This window comes from Podarcis tiliguerta, assembly GCF_965153285.1.
Source record: "Podarcis tiliguerta genome assembly, chromosome: 16".
NCBI lineage: Eukaryota > Metazoa > Chordata > Lepidosauria > Squamata > Lacertidae > Podarcis > Podarcis tiliguerta.
In genome coordinates, this window is record NC_139549.1 from 14450867 (window position 1) to 14471475 (window position 20609).

General features: G+C 47.6%; 1 protein-coding gene across 5 annotated transcripts; it reads left to right on the forward strand.

Annotated features, from left to right (window-relative positions):
• The first annotated feature begins 1517 nt into the window (after window positions 1-1517).
• On the forward strand, window positions 1518-20342 carry BRMS1 (BRMS1 transcriptional repressor and anoikis regulator). Of its 5 annotated transcripts, none has more exons than XM_083417010.1 (11): window positions 1518-1676; window positions 4689-4821; window positions 6912-7002; window positions 9032-9159; window positions 10844-10923; window positions 13084-13180; window positions 13812-13904; window positions 14539-14603; window positions 15898-15937; window positions 17529-17667; window positions 19880-20342. In XM_083417010.1, the coding sequence occupies exons 2-11, from the start codon at window positions 4695-4697 to the stop codon at window positions 19995-19997; spliced, it is 978 nt and encodes a 325-aa protein (XP_083273136.1). In that variant the 5' UTR covers window positions 1518-1676; window positions 4689-4694; the 3' UTR covers window positions 19998-20342. The 5 variants fall into 5 exon arrangements, with proteins under 5 accessions (XP_083273136.1, XP_083273137.1, XP_083273135.1 ...); XM_083417011.1 differs by having other exon boundaries at window positions 1549-1676; window positions 4652-4821; XM_083417009.1 differs by lacking the exon at window positions 1518-1676 and adding an exon at window positions 1689-1975.
• The last annotated feature ends 267 nt before the right edge of the window (window positions 20343-20609 follow it).

Consider the following 20609-nt stretch of genomic DNA (forward strand, 5'->3'; position numbering starts at 1 on the left):
ATATCAGAGAGCTTCACTTTTAAGCTTGAAGCCTGGCATCATTTGTTTTATAAATTTAGCACAGGGTATGCATGCACTACACAACCAAATGCTATGACTGGATGTCACTCAAACATCGCAGGTGCTCTGGTACTAGCAAACAACCATCACATGCCTTCCAATATTTGTTAAATAGCACTTTTCTCACTTTTATCTGGAGCAATTAATAGTAATAATTTGTCTAAATTACTATCAAATAACAGAAGGTATTTAAGTTCAAGTGCTTTGGAACCAAGCTGAATCCCACCATAATAAGATTTGGATGATCCATCTTCAATTTGGGCTACATAAATATTTTTTTAAAGCATTGTAAGGAATTGAGGAAGATACCGGTACATTCATTCAAGGCCACATTGTAACACCTCTTTTTTATTTCTTTTCTGACTTGCTTTGCGGTTAGCTACACAAAAAATGGACCTCTTTTCAGTGGAGACAGTGAATAATTAGAAATCTGCATGCCCCCAAATCTTGCTGTGACAGCCCTATAGCCCTGACTGCATTATGGCATATGTACAGAGATGCTTGGTGTCATCAGTGCTGTCATTATTATGCTTGGTTATAATCTATCTATAATCAGAATGTGTTGCTTAGCTTTACAGCCTACTTTATTGGGTGTACTTTGTTAGGGGGGGTTTAATGGCAGTAAGCAACAGGACATGGTGTGATGTCATTGATTTGCTGTGCTGTCATAGTGTTTATAACTTTATTTTTTAAAAAACAAAACCCCCCCAAACACCCAGTGGTTTTCAGCCAGTAAGTTTGACAAGAAGGTAACAATCCAGTATGGTGTAATGGTTAGAATGTCACACTAGAATTAGGCAAATTGGGTTTGAAAATCTGCTCATCCCCAAAGTTCCCAGGGTGATAGATGAACCTAATCTACTTCACAGGGTTTTTTGTGATGTGCAGGATGACAAAAAACCCCAAACAAGCAGATATGCCTTCAGCTCCTTGGTCAAAGCGTGGGGTACAAATGCCAATCTTTTCTTCTTCTTTTTAAACATCAGAGGGTGTGGGGGTGGGCAGTAGGAGGATAATGGCAGTCTCCATGGCAACAACAGTACTGGTTGGCATGGCAACCACCACCTTTGTACTAATCTTGTAGTGAGGCTTCAAGCCAGAATTTGCCTCTTGGCTCCCCACCCACCCCAGCTCTTATTTTTCCTACGTCTATATTTCAACTTAGCCACAGTACTAACTATTGTAAATGTGAGCATATATTTAGGATGCACTCAAATAAGCATATATACATGCAAACGAACCCTTCCTGGGAGGACGGTTGGTTTTCTTTTTAATTACTTTTTCACTGTATGGTTTTATTTTGCTATGAAAACTTCCACGCCACTTTGTAGGCACACAGAGAGAGCACATTTTCACTCCCCTTCGCTTCTCTAGCTTTTCTTTATTGTCTCGTTACTACGGCAACGCATACCCTTCTTCCGCTTCCGGATTCCCATAGTGCTTCACGGAACCATAGAGCTTGACGGCGACGCAGCACCATAGACGAGTGTAGGGTACTTAGAAAATGCCAGCCGCTGTGATTGGTTAGTGTTGGTGGGCGGGGCCGAATGAGGACGACTTCCGATTGCTGAAGAAAGCCAGAGCGGGGTTTGCGCCTTCCTCAGCCCCTCCCCCAGGTAATGAGGGGTCCAGACTTTCCCTATTACCCCCCTTTTGTGGGTAATGATGGTCCCGCCCATTCCAGCCTTATGCATTTCCCCCGCTTTGAGAGAAGGGGGAATACATGGGCCAGCACACTACAACCCGCGGGCGGGGGTGTTCGCATATGACCGATTTCTCCCACTTAAGTTCAGTGTTACATGTGCGACATAGGGGAAGAAAATGCTTCTCTTTGCCCTCTCCTTGGAAGTGCTCGGCAATCCTCCCCTAAATGATATCCATTCGGGCACGTGCTTGAGTCTGTTGTAATATGGGGGTAAGGTTTGCTATATTTATGTGCCCCCCCCAGGTCCTTCTGTTGGATTGTTCTTACCAAGCAAATGCTATCGGGGTGCGGGAAAGACCATTAGATATGGCGGGGGTGGTGATGTCGGGGCTCGTATGTCTGCTTTGCCAAATGGTGCCTCTCACTGCAAAGGAGGAAGAAGCAGCGCTTGCAGGATCGTCTCTGGTTTTCCTAAGAGAACCGTGAGAAAGAGACACACGCACAACCCTTCCAAAACCCACCTTAAAATCACTACCAGTGACCTCTAGCTGGGCGGTGAACTGCACACAAGATGGAGGGATAAAGGGCTCTGGGAGGAGGAATAAGTTGTGACTTGAAAAGCTGCCTGAAGAGGCAGACATTCAAAAGGTGCAGCTCCCCTTCCTTCCTTCTTCTCTCTCACTCTTGCCCCACAAACCAGTCATATCCAGTCGCCACTGCTTGGGAAAGAGAGATGTGCTGATTTTCCTGTCCTCTGCCATGCAGTGACTGACACTGATTTCGGCTACAGCCCTATGCATATTAAATCAGCCCCACGGAGTTCAGTGGGGTTTACTCCCAGGCACTTGTGGCTTGGAGTGCAGCCCTAGTCACCTCTTTCTTCCCCTTTAAAGCCTGGCTGGGGAATTTGCCCTTCCAACTACAACACCTGTCATCTCTGACCACTGCCCATTGCTGGTTGGGACTAATGGGAGTTGGCACCCAACAGCATCTGGTCTCCTATTCTTGATTTAAAAGAAGCCCTTGTTTCCTGTCTTACAGGGGCCCTCATAGCACTTATTTAAAAAGTGCTGGGAGGGTTCCTGGAGCAAATGGTGGGCTGAGTGGGTGCATTGCACACAGGTTAAGTCCCAGGTTCAGTCCTCAGCATCTCCAGGGTAGTCAAGGAAGGGGAAAGCGCTTTTCATGGGAACCAGCACTGGTCAAAGGCAACAGGGCTTGGCTAGATGGCCAAAAAGTTTGACCTGGGGTCAGGCACCTAGCTTTCTATGTTCCCTGTATAGGGGAGAGAGGTCCCAAGACAGAGCTGGGGAACTTGTGGCACTTCAGACATTTTCTGGACTCATACTCCCATCACCCCTGACCTTTGGCCATGCTGCCTGGGGCTGATGGGAATTGGAGTCTGGCAATGTCCTGAGGGCCAAAAGTTCCCCACCCCTGTCCTAAGGAAGGGAACCCCTGATTGCACGTTTCATTTATCGGGCATAGGCAAACTCGGCCCTCCGGACGTCAGTTCCCATCATCTCTGACCACTAGTCCTGTTAGCTAGGGATGATGGGAGTTGTAGTCCCAAAACATCTTGAGGGCCGAGTTTGCCTGTGCCTGATTTAACTCATCTGAAGGAGTCATGTGTTAGCAAGGTGCTGATGGTTGAGGATTCTGGAGGATGAGAAAGGAGGTGGTGGTTATGGGCAAAGACACAGAAGCCGGAACCCCTGGCTGCCTTCATAGCTGCCCCTAATTTGTCATTCAGCAGCAAAATTAGCCTTTGAATACGAGTTGCTGGGAATCACAGGTAGGGAGAGGGCTGTTGCACTTAGGTCTTGCACTTAGGCTTCTTACAATGGGCATCTAGTTGGCCTCTGTGAGAACAGAGTACTGGACTAGAATAGCCTTTGGCCTCATCCGACAGAGCTCTTCTTGTGTTCTTATGAGATAAAGAGCTGAGAGAGGAGGGGAGCTAGCCCTCCATCTTTAAGAATATATGAAGAGGTGGCTGGATCAAACCAATGGCCCACCTAGTCCAGCATCCTGTTCCCACAGTGGTCAGCCAGAGGCCCATAGGAAACCTGAAGGCAGGACCCATCCATAACTGCACCCCCTCCCCACTTGTGATTCCCAGCAGCTGATATGCAGAGCCATGCTAGCTCCAACAGTGGAGGTAGAACATAGACACCATGGCTCTTTATATTTTCTGGCAAGCCTCCATGCTTCTCAATGGGCAAAGCGTCTGATGAATGTAACCTGCAGCCAGGTTCTTAGGTTCTCTGTGTGAGGGAAATACACCTGCTGTTCCTTTAGGCTGAAGTGCTTGGTTAAACCTGTATGTGCAAAAAAGAAAAGAAATTCCAAACTCTGTATTAGCAGCACTTCTTGAGAAAATGTAAAGGTATCCTTATGTTGGGTAATGTGGAAAAAATTGAGAGGGTCCATCAGTATTGCCTTTCCACTGGCTTCTGAAGACACACCTGGTTAGGCAAGTGTCCCCTAAACTTCTGATCTTGCAAAAAACTACTTGTCCTGCTTTTTAAATGGCTTTTTTTCATTGTACATATTAATTAAAGCTGTTTTGATGCTCTGATTGAATTGTTCTTGCGTGTATGGATGATTATAAATGATTTTATAGTTGCAGTCCACTGAGAAGCCATTTTGGCATGTAATTGGTATATTAATTGGGCAGGCTTTCATCTCAGAAGCTTGCTTAGTTGCTGGCGACAATTTACTGGTTATTGTACCGGCCATGTACCTGCCAGCCCTCCTCTGCAACCTTAAGGACTGCAAAGCTGTATTTCCCGCTGATACTCTCAAAGTACTCAGTGCTGTGCTTATAACCCATTCCTGTGCTTAGCACGGGCCCATTTGGAATATGTGTATATCATAATTTGCTATTGTAAAGATGTTGGCCTGGTGCCATATTCACCTTTATGCTTCTTGGTTGTTGCCTAGCCTCCTTTCCTTAGCCTGGGCCCTCTTGTTTCTGCAGAGCGCAATGCCTGTGCAGCCATTGCCCAAGGAGATGGAGGCGGAAGGAGACTCGACCACAGAGATGAACGGCGAAGAAGAGAGCGAGGACGAGCGCAGCGGCAGCCAGTCTGAATCAGAAGAGGAGAGTTCAGGTAGCTGGCAGGAGCAAAACGCCTCCCAACTCCTTCTTTCAGGGTAGAGCATGCAATTTCCATGCAGGAAGTCCTAGGTGTGGTCCCTGGCATTTGCAGGTAGGAGTGGGAAAGACTCTTCTCTGCCTGAAACCCTTGAGAAATGCTGCAAGTCAGTGCAGACAGGACAGAGCTGTTCAGAACCATGAAGACTATTGTCTTACCTTTTTATGGGAATGCATATGGTACAGAGGGAGAGCAGATGGTTTGCACACAGAAGATCCCAGGTACCATAGTGGGCATCTCCAGTTAGAGCAGGCGTGGGGAACGTGTGGCCTTCCAGATGTTGTTGAGCTCCCAGTTCTCATAAATCCTGACTGCTGGCCATGCTGTCTAGGGATGATGGGAACTAGAGTTCAACAACAGGGAGCAGGATCTGACCCAGGAGCTGGATTCTGAGCTTCCCTACCTGCCACGGGTCACTTTGACAGGTGGATACAAATCTGAACCCTGGAATAATTTTTGGTTTCCTTTTACTTACCAGCAATTGGAAACAGTAGTAAGGAGGACTGAGTTTTTCCCTTTCTGTTGCTCTGACGCTTTGTTGAAAAAATAAAATTAAAAAATTATTGATACTTCTTCAAAACCACACAAAAGTTCTTGCCCATTGCAAAGCATCTTTATATAACACACTAAAATAAAACAGATACTTAATCTGAAAAAGAACAAAGGCAGAAGGGGGGAAAGGAAAAGAGAGACCAAGAGAGAGAGAAAGCAAAATAAGAGGAGAGAGAAGAGATTAAAGAGCTGTTGCTCTGATAATCTGACTTAGCCTCTGTGGTCTTTCTAAGGCGGGGGTGGAGAACACCACCCACTCACAGTGGGACAAGTTTGACAGGTAGGTGGGTGAGTGATCAGCTGATCATTGGGGTTTGCAAAGTGCAGTGCTGTCAGCTGATTGTCGGGGCTTGCAAACAGCTGCACGGGACACACTGCAAGCCCTGACAATTGGGTGGTGGTTGCTTGCAAAAGCCAATGACGATCAGTAGATGGCCAGGCTTGAGAAGCAGCACTGTGCATGGGGCTTTCTAGATCTACACCTTGTTCTGGTCCACCTGCCCAAGAGAGGGCTCTTGGGAGTGGTCTGATGCAGGGATACCAAAGAAGGATGTCAAAAACACACGGCCAGTTCTAGTGCTTTATTAAAGAAAGGTGTAAACTTACAATTCAGCATGCAGAGAGCCCTGCTGCCTTGACAGATGCGGGATGAACACCACAGCAGCAAGCAATCATGACTGGTCCACAAAGCCGAATACATCACTTTGGCCAGAACCTCCACCTGGCCCATGAGGGCATAGGTGGCAACTACCCAGGGCTTACAGACAGCTCCCCTCTCTGGGCCCAGAGCCCAGCATCCCAAGGCCCACAGATAAGAATAGTATCAAAGCAAGCCAATTAGCATGTATCAAAGCAAGTGAATATACTTAAGCGAGCTCGTTCTTGCAACAACTCCCAATTAGTTTTGGGGTTATCTTGACTACCAAGATGGCGTATGCAAGCCTTCCAGGGTGAGCTCACATTTGGTTCAATGCAAACCTGCTCCCCACCTCCCATCGGTATGGTTTCAGGTATAAGGCAGTCGGGCATGGCTTGGCTAGAACGGTTTTAGCTAAGGGGGAGACCTGGTGGGGCCTAATGAGATCCACAGGCCTGAAGTCCCCCCCGCCACTGTTCTGCTCGCTGTGGTAGGAAAACAAAAGGGGAAAGTTCTGTGCAATTCGAAAAGTTTGCAACCCTTTCGTCCCTGATGCTGTTCTAGATTTAGGAACATAGAAACATACTACTCAGTCAGACCCATTGGTTTGTTTAGCAGCTCTCTAAGGTTTCAAATGGGGCAGGGGGGCAGGTTCTCCCAGTCCTATCTGGAGTTACTGGAGACTGGAGTGGGAACCTTCTGTGTGCAGGGCAGGTGATCTTCCCCTGACCTACAGTCCTTCCCCACCAATTTAAGCCCATTGAACAGAAAGAGATCCCAGCATTGTTGGATTTTCTTGCCCTGCAAGACCTGTTCAGAGGAGCCAGGTGACACATGTTGTCTCTTTTACCTGCAGAGATGGACGATGAAGATTATGAGCGGAGGCGCTCAGAGTGCCTGGATGAGATGTTAGACTTAGAGAAGGAGTTCTCTGAAGTCAAAGAAAAGTGAGTTTTTCCATCTCTTTCCCCTGTACTTATTTATTACATTTTAAGCCCACCCTTCCTCCAAGGTGCTTCCCCACCCCCAGTTACCCTCTCAACAACCCTGCAAGGGGGGCCTCATCCTCCTTAAGGTTTCTGGCTCATTGTGGTTTCTTGTGCCTGCTGCCCAATAACATTTGCTTCCCTTAAACTTAAAAAAAGAGAGAGACACTGTATAAATATATCAGGAGTCCTTCCAGTAGCCAAAAATTTTTGATTAAGAAAATCAAGTGTTGGTGTGCTTCAAACATTGCATTCCAAATTCAAAGCTTTACTTGGAGATCATTTTTCCTGGGATGGTGTAAGTTATTTTTAATTCATGATGACTCAGTAGCATGCACTTCCCTTTTTTATTGCTTAGATTTAAAGAAGGAAATTTGAAGGTGTGCTAAATTTAGGATGCTTGACAAACAGTCCGTGTAAATGTATGTGCTTCCTACAGATATCCGAAAAGAGTTAAATGCAACTTTGATTTGAGACTAGCGCAAACGAGGCCCTGCTTTTTTGTGCACTAAGGTTTGGGAAAGAAGCATATAAAGATCTGAAGACTAGAGGCAGCGCCCAGATGCTCAACCCCACAGTAGGATCGCAGAGCTTCTTTAGAAAAAGATTTATATCTTTACTCCCTGCTTAAAGGCAAATTAATTTGTGGAACTCACTGCCTCAGGTTTTAAAAGGGGATGAGACAAACTTGCGGAGGAGGTTCAGAGGCTATTAGTGGTGAGCATCCGCTATCCTCTGAGAGAGAGCCTGGAGGAGGAGGAGGAGGCAAGCAGGCAGGCAGCCGAAAACATAATCCGATGTCTGTTCCTGGATCATCTCAGGGAACTACCCCATCTGCTGTTCTCTTCCCAAATGTTCAGAGGAACTAATTGTTCTCATTGCACTGGGTTTTGCTGTTGTTTAACTTCCTTGCCTCAATATATATTTTTTGTAATTCTTCCCCTTCCAAAAAATAATAATAAGATGTGCAAATACAATAAACGAAACAACAGACCAAGAAACATCGCAAAAATAGGCATGAAGGCAGGGAGAAGAAAAATACAAGATAAAAAAATAAGGATTAAAAAAGAATGAAATATATTTCATGGTGGGATACAAGGTTCTTTATTGCATATGCAAGATATATCAAGTATTCATAAATGTCACCAGACAAAATCATATTTAGTAGGAATGTGCCAGCCATGAGATTGTTGTCTCATATAAGCCCCCAAACAGATTCTGAATCTGAGGGGCTGGCATCACCCCTGGGTCAGTTTTTCAGAGATGTTCCTTCCCTTCACAATTCTTTTTTCCTAGGCCCACTTATATTTTCTATTTACACACACAGCCTTTTAGGGCAGGGATGTGGAACCTGGCTCTCCAGATGACTCCATCTCCCATTATCCCCAGCAAGTACGGACAAAGATCAGAGATGATGGGCATTGTAGTCCTGCAGCATCTGCAGGGCCAAAGACATAACCCTTACATATTAATTATACATTAATAGGGAACTCAGGTGCTGAGCATGTTGGCTGTGTAGCCATAACGGGGGTACAGAGAAACAAGAGGGGGGTGCTGGCCTGCTCAGCAGAACCCTACGGTTTGCAGAAGTAGAAAATATTTTTCTACTTCTGTAGAAAACCCCCCACCCGCAACAAGTTAAGTCATCCGGTCTATATTATTTATGAGTCCATTAGGCAACAGTGTCCCCAATTTGTGGCTCCAATCTGCCTCTCCTTTCTTTCACTGTTCATATAATTCCATTCCTGAAACCTGCATTCTGTATGCTCTACATACCCAAGGTTTTTTGCTGTTCTAAAAAAAATGCTTAACCTTGACATTTCCCAGTTCCAATACAACTTCTGTGCTCGCATATTTTAACTTAGTGTGCTCATGCTAACTTACCCTTCCCCACCACCCCACATACCATGGGGGGTGGGAATTCCACCTTGAGCCCTTGTGGCAACTCTGGTTAACCTGTCTGCTACTGCTGCTGCTGCTACTCTCGCAGGCTGTTCAAGGAGCGCCTGAGCCAAGTGAAGGCAAAGCTGGAGGATGTGATGGCGGGGAAAGCATCAGAGTACCTTGACCCGCTCGGGGTCCTGCAGAACCACATGCAGATTCGGATTGAAGTGGCTGGTAAGTGAGGAATCGCCACCCCCCCCCCGCCACCGCCCCCTGGCCACTCTTGCCAGCCAGAGTGTAAGCAATCATCACAGCTTTGGTGGAGAGATGGCTTCCAGGTTGTGGCATTTGGAGTTAGGGCTGGGGTTACCGTATTTTTTGCTCTATAAGACTCACTTTTTCCCTCCTAAAAAGTAAGGGGAAATGTGTGTGCGTCTTATGGAGTGAATGCAGGCTGCGCAGCTATCCCAGAAGCCAGAACAGCAAGAGGGATTGCTGCTTTCACTGCGCAGCGATCCCTCTTACTGTTCTGGCTTCTGAGATTCAGAATATTTTTTTTCTTGTTTTCCTCCTCCAAAAACTAGGTGCGTCTTGTGGTCTGGTGCGTCTTATAGAGCGAAAAATACGGTAATTTCTAAAAGAGGTGCATGGGTTATCTTCCTCGTACAGCGTTCACCATATACTGCAGACATGCCTCCTTACCCTGGCCTTGGTGCTTAAATAATAATAATAATAATAATTTATTATTTATACCCTGCCCATCTGGCTGGGCTTCCCCAGCCACTCTGGGCGGCTTCCAAAAAAATACTAAAACAATGCAATACATCAAACATTAAAAGCTTCCCTAAACAGGGCTGCCTTCAGATGTCTTTTAAACATCTGGTAGTTGTTGTTCTCTTTGACATCTGGTGGGAGGGCGTTCCACAGGGAGGGCGCCACTACCGAGAAGGCCCTCTGCCTGGTTCCCTGTAACTTGGCTTCTCGTAGTGAGGGAACCGCCAGAAGGCCCTCGGTGCTGGACCTCAGTGTCTGGGCTGAACGATGCGGGTGGAGACACTGCTTCAGATATATTTATTTTTAAACAAACAAACAAACAAACAAACAAACCACATAGTGAGTTGGCAACCCAGCCAGATGAGCAGGGTATAAATAATAAAATTATTATTAGACGTGTTCTGATTTTAAAAAGTGAAGAAAGAAAGAAAAAAAGGGGAAAAAGAATAGTACATCACTGTAGCAATTGTTACCAGTTAGCAGTTACCGTTTTTAACCTACTGTATTTTGTATAAAGCAGTTCCAAACGTCGTTATACTTGCCCACGATGCTTAAGGTATTTTGTATCGTGGGACCCGCCTCTTTTGTCTCATTTATACTGTAATGTTCCATTTGGGAAAGTTTTGCTTCTTTTGCAATTCAGAGGGTTTAATTTGTTTTTCTAAAGGTACGTTGTGTCGTTGCAACCAGTCCAGAAATATTATGGTAAAAAAACCCACCTTATAAATCAATGAAAACAAATGAGAACTAGACTGCAAGGGGCTTGTGTCTTCCTGGAAGCCATGCCTGCCTCAACGCAGGGATGGGCTGTGCTGCAAAGGAGACAGATGCACTTTGTAGGTGCTCAGAGGCACTCTCTTCTGTGGCTGGTCTTTTGCATTGAAAGGAAGTGGTGGTGGGGCTGAGCCCCAGTTCCGGTTGAGCTTCTGAGGATGGAGAGCAGTAAGAGCCATTAGACTGCATGGCAGACACTCTCGGGAGGCAGTAGATTCCCCTTCCTTGGAGGTTAAATGTCCACATGTCAGGGATTCTTCATCTGTGATTCCTGCATTGCAAGGGGTTGGGCTAGATGACCCTGAGGATCCCTTCCAACTCTACCGCCCTGGTTTTATGAACCGTGCTCCAACGTTTTGCCTTTCTGCAGGGATCTACCGAGGTTTCTGCCTGGAGGTGATCCACCACAAGCATCGTTGCGAGCTGCAGGGAGCACAGCAGCACCTGGAGGTGAGAAGCCCCACTTGGTCCCAGGGGCCGGAAAAGCAGCCTCATCACAAACTTCTCGGGCGAGAAGGCAGAATGCAAAAATCTCCTACGCAGGATGGAGGAGCTGCTGCCAGTCAGTGTAGACAGTACTGAGCTACGTGAGCCAATGGACTGACTCCATATATGGCAGCTTCCTCTGTTATTACTCTAGCAGGCATATGGGCAGAGGCGCTAATGGGGCTAATGTGAGAGGCAGTGTGGTGCAGTGATTAGAGTGCCGCACCAGGACCTGAGAGACCAGGGTTCGAATCCCCAATCGACCATGAAGCTCAGCGGGTGACCTTGGGTCAATCACTGCCTCTCAGCCCCACCCTACCTCGCAGGGTTGTTGTGGGGATTGAGTGAGGGCGGGGGTTGAACCATGTACGCCCCCTTGAGCTCCTTGGAGGAAAAAGCGGGATATAAATGCAGCAGATAAATAATGTCACATCCACACCATGCATTTAATCCTGGGAACTATAGTTTGTTAAGGGATTTGTCTATCTGAGGGGGCAAACAGCAGTTCCCGGGATTGTTTGGGAGAAGCCATGTGTTCAGAATGTGCCGTGCATGTGACTTCCGTTCCCCCAGGGACAGGGAACTGGCGGCCTTCCAGATGTTGATTGACTCCAGCAGTCTTAGCCAGCATGCCCAATGGTTGGAGACAATGGGGGCTGCAATCCAGCAACATCTGGAGGGCTGCTCCATGGGCTCTATTCAAAAACATGCGATTGCTGAGTGTGCCCTGTTTCCTACTTCATCGCATATCCCAGCTTGGAATTCCAGAGTCAGGTTTCAGCTTGCATACGAGAATTGCATGTGGGAGCTTGCAGGACCACACGGTGCACTCGGCAAACAATAATTAGCAACAAACAACTGGGTTCCTCAGCAAGAAGCCTGAGCGGTGCTTTCTGCTGACCAGCAGCTTTACAGAACTGATTGGAGGTTGTCCTGGAAAAAAGGTCCCTGCCTTTAATTAGCTGAAGACGAGCAGACGGGGAACTAGTCTAGTTTCCAGTTCTCTTTTTTGCAAACACAGCCCCGATCAGCGTTTTCACAGATATGCCATTGATCCACCACGTGAACTCCTAGGCCCAGGGGTGGGGAACGTTTTGGCCCAGGCCTTCCTGGCATCTCTGTGTGGCCATTAAACTCACTGGGTGACCTTGGGCCGGTCCTTTGTGCTCGCCCTAGCCTGCCTCACCGGGCTGTCATGCAGATGAAATTTGTGAAGGAGTATTACAGAGACCACCTTGAGGTCTTTGGAGGAAAGGCAGGAGAGAAGCATTAATAAATCGAAAGGAGACCACGCTTTTTCTGAGAGCATAAAACCAGGTGCAAATTTGCCTTGGCATTAAACGGAACAGCTGGGTGCCTTGTGAGACAGCGAGCAGAAATTATTGTGATGTGGGGAGAAACCCAGTTGGGCTCATGCCAAGAAAGCTGAATATTAGTTTTAGATGTCGCGCTGGCTGTAGAATCAATAGCGATCCCCAACTGGATGGGAAGAAGGAAGAAGGGGAAGATGCACTTAATCCATACCGCCCTGTGGAACGCCCTCCCATCAGATGTCAGATGTCAAGGAAATAAACATCTGTCTGACTTTTAGAAGGCATCTGAAGGCAGCCCTGTATAGGGAAATTTTTAATGTTTGAGGGTTTTAATACTTTGTTGGAAGCCACCTAGAGCGGCTGGGACAACCCATCCAGATGGGTGGCATACAAATACAGTCATGCCTTGGAAGTTGAATGGAATCCGTTCCGGAAGTCCGCTCGACTTCCAAAACGTTCGGGAACCAAGGCACGGCTTCTGATTGGTTGCAGGAAGCTCCTGCAGCCAATCGGAACCTGCGTTGGACGTTCGGGTTCCAAAGAACGTTTGCAAACCGGAACACTCACTTCCGGGTTTGTGGCATTCGGGAGCCAAAACGTTCGACCCCCGAGGTGCAACTGTAATAAAATCATTCTTATCATACAGAATTGAAATGATGCCTTTCGGATGTCCTTGCACTGCAACTTCCACCACCCCTGGCGATTGACCATGCTGACTAGGGTTGATGGGAGTTGTAGTCCAAGGACTACTGCAGGGTGGGTGCACTACATTGGCTTATCCTGACGTGACGTCGCCCTTCTACCCAACCAGAGTGAGAAGCTGCTGCTGTTTGACACCCTTCAGGAACGCCTCTTGGAACGGATCCAGTGCTTGGAGGATGACAGGCACAGTGTGGGCCTCACTTCAGGTCAGTCCGGAGGGGCTCTACTTTATTCCTGCCTCTTCATGCAAGCAGACGCTGTCCCTTCTATGGGAGGGGCCCATAGCTCAGTGGCAGAGCAGAAGGTCCCAGGTTCAATCCCCTGATGGAAAGAATTGGACCGCAGGTGATGGCTAAACCCTCAGAGAGAGCTGCTGCAAGGCCCCCCAAAAAGCTGGTTTTTAAAAATGTATTTCAAAGGTGTCATCTAGCCTGGAGAAGGAAGTTGCCAAGTTCTGCTTTCAGCAGTGTGCTGACTTCCTGGGTTGTGAGATGTCGTCATTGCGGGTAACTCGGCAGAATTAACGATGGTGCACAAAGCCTTTTTTTAAAAAAAACACAAGGCTGCCTTGACCCACAGATGGAGAAACCTGCAGCCCTGAATTTGGCCCCCAACCTCATTTTATGTGGCCCCTGACACTTCCTGAAGCTGCTCCATTCTCCCATCCTGGGAACCGTGGTTTGGTGAGGGTGCTGCAAATCGTCTTCTGATAAATGCCTGTTTCTCGCCCACCCCATGCCGACCCAGCATTGAATCCATTTGAGTCGGTGGAGCATCGATGGCCCTCAATGCTGAGGTTCCCCTTTGGGCTTATTTCTCTCTCTCTCCGTCCCCTAGAATGGTGGGATGACAAACTTCGACCGAAGCACAGCTCAAAGGAATGGGACCCACTCCGGCCTGGCAAGAGGAAGAAAGCACCACTGGTGTCTGATATCCTTTCTGTGCACCCCACACCCCGATGGCTCTGCCCTAGAGGAGGCTGTGGTGCCCAGCATATGGCAAAGAGAAGCAGCTCAGCAGAGTGGCTTTGGGCAGCTTCTAATGCAGTGTTTGTGATGGGAAGCGGGTTAAGCACTTGCCCAAAATTATTTCAGGAAAATGGGTGAGTGGGGATGAGTAGCGTTTAATTGGCAGCATTTATTCCCTGCCCTTTACCCAAACAGGCTGTCTCAAGAGTTGCTTTAAAAATATCATTTCTAAGATTCTTTAGCTGTGATTCCCACATTGGACGAGATGACCCTTTGGGCTCCTTCCAATTCTGTGGTCCCTGACCTCAGGCTCACAGTCTAAAAAGACATGGCACACAAGGTTAAAGGAGGGAGGAGGTAAAAGCCAAGCTCAGGCACAAGTTCTTCAAGTGGTAGCTGATGCCAGGGGCAGTTTTGTCTGCCTTTAAGACCAGTCTTCATTCAGATCCAAGAGCAGAGCTGGTGACCGCATCCAGGGCCAGGCACACAAAGTTCTTCCCCCAGTTAGATGACTTGATGGACAACAGAATCCCAGTTATATTTTTTATCACAGTTCCTGGGGTGCAGGCACCTCTCCCTTAGCTTGTCTTTCCCACGCCCGTACATCGTCTACATGCTGCGTGAAATGGATATCATGGAGGACTGGACAGCTATCAAAAAGGTAAGGGTGAGAGAAATGGGCTTCTCTGTGTCACCTTGATCGAAGTGAAGGGAGAGAATGAGGGCTCTGAAGTGTCTCTGAGACTGAGAGCAGAAGTGGGGAAGCCTGAAGAACTGGCCCTTGGTTTTCATAGAGAGGCTGGTCATGGGAAATCACACTAATGCAGGGTTTCCCAAACTTGGGTCTCCAGCTGTTTTTGGACTACAATTCCCATCATCCCTAGCTAGCAGGACCAGTGGTCAGGGATGATGGGAACGGTAGTCCAAAAACAGCTGGAGACCCAAGTTTGGGAAACACTGGTGTAGAAAATACTGAGCTAGATGGACCAATTTTTTGACTCAGTATAAAGTAGCTTTCTCCATTCCTGTTTGAACCAGCCGTTTATCCAGAACAATGAGGGACCAGAGTGTTTATTTTGAAGGGAATGACCATAGCTCAGTGGTAGAGGTGGCGTCTAAACCACTGAGCCTCTTGGGCTTGCCAATCGGAAGGTCAGCAGTTTGAATCCCCGCAACAGGGTGAGCTCCCGTTGCTCTATCCCAGCTCCTGCCAACCTAGCAGTTCGAAAGCATACCAGCGCGAGTAGATAAATAGGTACCGCTGTGACAGAAGGGTAAACGGCGTTTCCGTGCAGTCTGGCACACATCACTGTGTCCCGTTCCACCAGAAGCGGTTTAGTCATGCTGTTTAGTCACGTGACCCAGAAAGCTGTCTGTGGACAAACGCCGGCTCCCTCGGCCTGAAAAGCGAGATGAGTGCTGCAACCCCAGAGTCGCCTTTGACTGCACTTAACCATCCGGGCTCCTTTACCTTTTACCTAGAAGATTTGCATTGCTTATAGAATGTCCCAGGGTTGGTCTGCAGGTAGGGCTTGGAAGACCCACGTCTGAGTCCATGGAGAGCCACTGCTAGTCCTTGTAGACCAGGGATGGAGAACCAAACTCCCATCATCCCTGACTGTTGGCCATGCTGGCAGGGGCTGATGGGAATTGTAGTCCCAGCAACATTTGGAGGTCCACAGGTTCCCCAGCTGACATGGATCAAAGACCTGACTTGGTGGAAGAGAGCTTCCTGTGTTTCTGATCAAGGGTGTAGAGTCCCTTTGGGACTTCATAGTGCTGCAAGAGAGGAGTTGGGGTCTTGGGGGGAGGCTCCTCGTTCCCTTTTTCTACCTTGGGTTGAGCCTCTCCCTTGGAGGTCTGCAGGCTTTACCCAGCCGACTAGACAAGGGACTTCTTCAGCAAGGGGCCTCTGGGAGTGTGACTTCCTCTTACACTCATCTCTTTCTTCGCAGGCTAAAGCGGCTGTGTCCTCGCCGAAGAGGAAACTAGAAGGCAAGAGCCCTGTTTTTTCTCTCTCTTCATTGCAAGGAGGAGGGGGTGTGGTCCTGGATTTTTCCCCTGCCTTTCAATAAAGTCCTGATTGTGCCTGAATGTCTGGGAGGATACAGAAGCCCAACTGAGCAGTGATTCAAAGGCAGGCAGCCTCTGTCTGCTTGGTCCATTGGAGAGGGTTACAGGGCCAGGACCCCCCCCCCCCTGTGTTTGTGTGTGTTGGGTGCATGTCTTTTCATGGAATCTGGTGCTCCTTAGAATCTTGGGTTTTGTTTTGTTTTTAAATCAGGTTTCTAGCCCTTATGGCCGCAAAGATTATATTTTTAAAAACAAGTGAGCACTGTCTGGTGACAGTTTAGAAGCCGGGTTTCGATGTAGATGGGATACTGAATTGGGGCCTTGCACAGCTTCCCGCCCCCTACCCCATCCGTTGTCTTCTACAACCTGACTGCTCTGCTCTTCCAGTCCTTCCCAGCTCCCCTCTTTCTGTTCCTTTCTGCATAAATGCCCAGTTATTTGGAAATACGGTTTGGAAGGGGAGAATAAATGATGGAACATGAAGATAGGCTAATTTGCATGTTTGATCATGGCTGTCATAATTGAGTGGATGTGTGCATGCGCAAAATCTGCAGAATGAGTAGAATGCACAGTCAACCCCACCCCTGAGTTTAAACTGCAGGTGCTATCTGGGTTTTCCTCTTTGTTTCATTTGTTCTCTCCCCCCCCCCCCCATCCAGCCCACTGATTATTTTTCATTATCTGTTTTATTTAAGGCATTCATGCACTTCCTTTCACGATATTTATGCCTGGGCAGTTTACAGTGCATTTTTTTAAAAGTGTCAAATGTGTGCCATAAAATTGACTGGAGGAAATTAACAAACAACATTATCAGCCAAGTAAAAATATCCGTCCTTGGTGTTTTTAAAAATATAGCGTCCTTTCAATACTTTTTAAAAACACAAAGCACTTCAATTATATCTGTCCCTCATATGAATCCCAAGGCAGGTAACCACAGAATTAAAGATGAACCCCAACAATGAAACACAATGAAAGAAATAAACTTCTAACAGAATGATCAACAGCAAGAACAGATCATCAGCAGTTAGATCCCAATCATAATCATTATATACACATTACCACAGTGACAAACCATTCATAAATATCCAACAGGTGGATCTTATTCTGGTGCTGGAATGCGATTAAAGTTGGTGCCTGGTCAGGGCACCTTCACAGAGAAGGCACAATGTCCTCCCTGGTGGTAGGACATCGAGATGGGCTTCCCCACCCCAGACCGAAGGGCACAGGCAGGTCAGTATAGGGAGAGGTGCCCCTTTAGATACAACAACCCATGTGGGGAACCTTCAATCTTCCAGAGGTTGCTGAACTACAAGTCCCATCAGCCCCTGCAGGCACAGACAGCGATGATGGGAGTGGCAATTCAGCAACATCGGGGGGAGTCAAAGGTTCCCCACACCTGAAAAAAAGCCATTCATTGGGAAAAACCCCCCAGAGAGAATAAGAATGTTGCTTAGAACATATTGGCCCTGATTTTTCCACTTCCCCATCCCACCATATCCTTTCCTTCCCCCAGGCCCAGTGAAGGCCGAGAAACTGCCGTCCCCTGCCCTGTTCTCTGCTCACTGTGAAGATGGCCAGCTCCACTACGAAGGCGAGGCCTACGTCAAAGGGCAGAGCATCTCCTTGCAAGTTGGGGACGAGGCACCTGTCCAGTGAGTGATGAAAAAGAGGAGGGGCAGATGGTGTGGTGGGTGCAGCCAGGAGGACGCCCCAGATCCTGGCCTGAGCTTGCAGCTGAGGATAGTTACCTTGTTCATTTATGCAACCAGTCAGATAAAAGATGGGAAGAGCCCATCTAGCCTAGCACTGTGGTTTCACAGTGTCCAGCCTTGATGCCTATAGGAACTCTCCCAAACCTGAGATCCCCAGCAGCTTGTATTCAGGGGCAAACTGCCTGATAAAAGAAGGTTTGATATATCTGTAATACACACACAAAAAACATATAGAGAGCCATCCTTAGCAGCCATTGATAGTCTGATCCTTCATAGATTTGCCCAATCGTTTTTGGAGCCGTACAAGTTGGTGGCTGTTATTACATTTTGTAAGAAGATTCCATAGTTCAACTATGCACTGTGTCAAGACGTACTATCTTTTCTGTCCTGAATATTCCAGTATTCAGCTTCTTCGTTGTCCCTGGGTTCAAATGTTATATGAGAGAGAGAGAAATAAAGAGAGAAACCTCTCTCTGTCCTCTTTCCCTAAATATGCATAATTTTATATGTTTCTTTCTAAGCTAAAAAGTCCCCAGTGTTGTAACCTTTCTTGGAAATTCCTCTAACCTCCTGATCATTTTCGTTGCCCTTTTCTGCAGCTCTGCAATATTGTTTTGTTGTTTTTTTTTTGAGACAGGGCAGCCAGAAACTGTACATGGTATTCCAAGTTTAAAGATCAGTGACAAGACAGTATATCTGCCCTCAGATATACAATCTTTGGATATTTTTCTCAGGACACAGCAGTAGGGGAGGAAAGGGTTAAATTCCCCTTACATGCCTGCTCTGACCCCATGACCAGTCTCCCTTGCCCCAAGCTGCTATTTGCATTTCTTTAAAAGCAGCATTGTTAATTGCAAATATGTATTACTAGTATTATTATAAAGACCTATAATTTTTGCTCAGGCTTTTCTAAGCCCATAAGACCCTGTCTTCATTTGTCTGTATTCTTGTTTTTGTATGCCTTTATACAAATGTTTTGCTGTTTTCATGTTGCATTTTTTGTGTTTTGATGGTTTTTTAAATGTTTCACAATACTTAGAATCTTCTTTTTTTAAAAAGCAATCACACTTTCTATGAATGCTTTTAAATAAATAAACGTCAGTAGCAGTATAGTATAATTTACAAAGCACCTAACATGGTCTGTATCAGAGGGTGGGGAACCTCAAGGCCCAGGCACAAAATGCGGCCCTCCAAGTCTCTTTTTGCAGCGCTCAGGAATCTTCCCAGGCTTTTCGTCCTCCTCCTCCTCCTCCTTTGCCACTGGTCCTGTTTCACACCCTCACTGAATGATTTTTGCCTTGCTGCAAAGTGTCCTTGAGCTCTGATAATGCCTCTCAGTTAATGCTTGGAGGGCTGACAGAGGAGTGGGGTCTCTGAGCATAGAAAAAGCACACTTTATTGCTCCTCCCACTTGCCCTCTTGCCCCGCCCTCTCCACTGGCATGTGGCCCCTGGAAGGCTGCCCTGAACAGAACATGGCCCTTGGGCTGCAAAATGGTCCCTTCCACTGGCTGCACATGTATGAAAAGGATAAGACAGCTCCTGCTACTTTCAGGCTTGACTTAAAAAGAACAGAAGAAAGCAAGCAAGCATTGGGGCAGTTTCTCCTTTACTTGACCAGTCGATGGGGTCCAGCCAGTCCCTTTCCTTGCCCTGATATTCTTTTGGGGAGGGAGCAAGTTCAGCCTCTCAGTGAACCTTGGTGCCTTGGCCTGTGGCAGAGGCCTCTTTTCGCTTCTGGTTAACACTTTGGCCCAAAGTAACAAACTTCTCCTTGCAACCAGCCAGGATGGCATGGACCATCTCAGGGAGAGGAGGATGAGCACAGCTGGTGTTCCAGCATCACCCACAGAGCAGCCCCTGCTTCCTGTCTCTCCCTGAGAAATGGGAAGGGTCATAGAAGCACGATATAGAACCTCTGTTGCATCCAGGAGGTCCCAGGTCCCATCTCCATGTAGAGATTCCATCTTCTAAACCTTGCAGAGCCATTGTCAGTAGTCCGACTTGGTATAAGCTGCGTTCCTTTGGAGTGAGGTTTGGAGACGGCTGGCATGTTGAGATCAGGGCCTGTGTGAGATGCTGCCTTGGCCCCCTGCCCCAAAAAACAGACACATTCTGCCTGGCCACCCCTGACTCTTTTCCCTTTCCTCTAGGGCTGTGATCACTGCCATCAGCACTGGGGAGGTTTGGCTGCGCAGGGAAGACGGCAGCAAGACCAAAATCTACGTCTCGCAACTCCAGAAGGGCAAGTATTCTGTGTGCAAGGTCTAGCAGCGCAGACTTTGGCTCTCTCGCTTCTCCTGGAACAGGCACAGCTTCCCTCTCTTGGACTTCGGAGCAGCAAAGACCACCCCGAACCACCCCAGTTTGGGCTGCAGCAGGTGGAAGGAGAAGGGCTTGCTTGCAGTTACCTTGGAATCATACCAGCATCGCTGCCCCTAGTGACGGGGGCCCTTGGTGTGGAGCCCTCCCCCTCCAGCCCCCTGTTGGTTCTGCGGCAGTTTTGATTGTGCTTGCCCAGCGTGCCCCTCCCTCCGTGTTTGGGGCTGGGCGTTGACGGCAGCTCCTCTCTTTCTGGAAGAAACATCCAATAAAACACCAAAGTGAAATACCTCCCTCCAGCTTCCAGGCCTGGCTTTTTAATTGGAGACCAGCTGTCTCTGAGGTTTGCTTGTTTGGACTGAGAAGGGGGGAAATGCTGCTTTGGGGTGGGGTGGGAGGAAGGGGAGGGGAGGGAGAGATGGCAGTTAGAAGGCAGATCGCAAACCCTACAACCTCCATTGTCCTCATATTATTGTCCATGCTTGCTGGGGCTGATGGGAGTTCCAAACATTCGGTTGGTTACCACTGTCCTGACCACTTCCCTGTTACTTATGAGGAGGC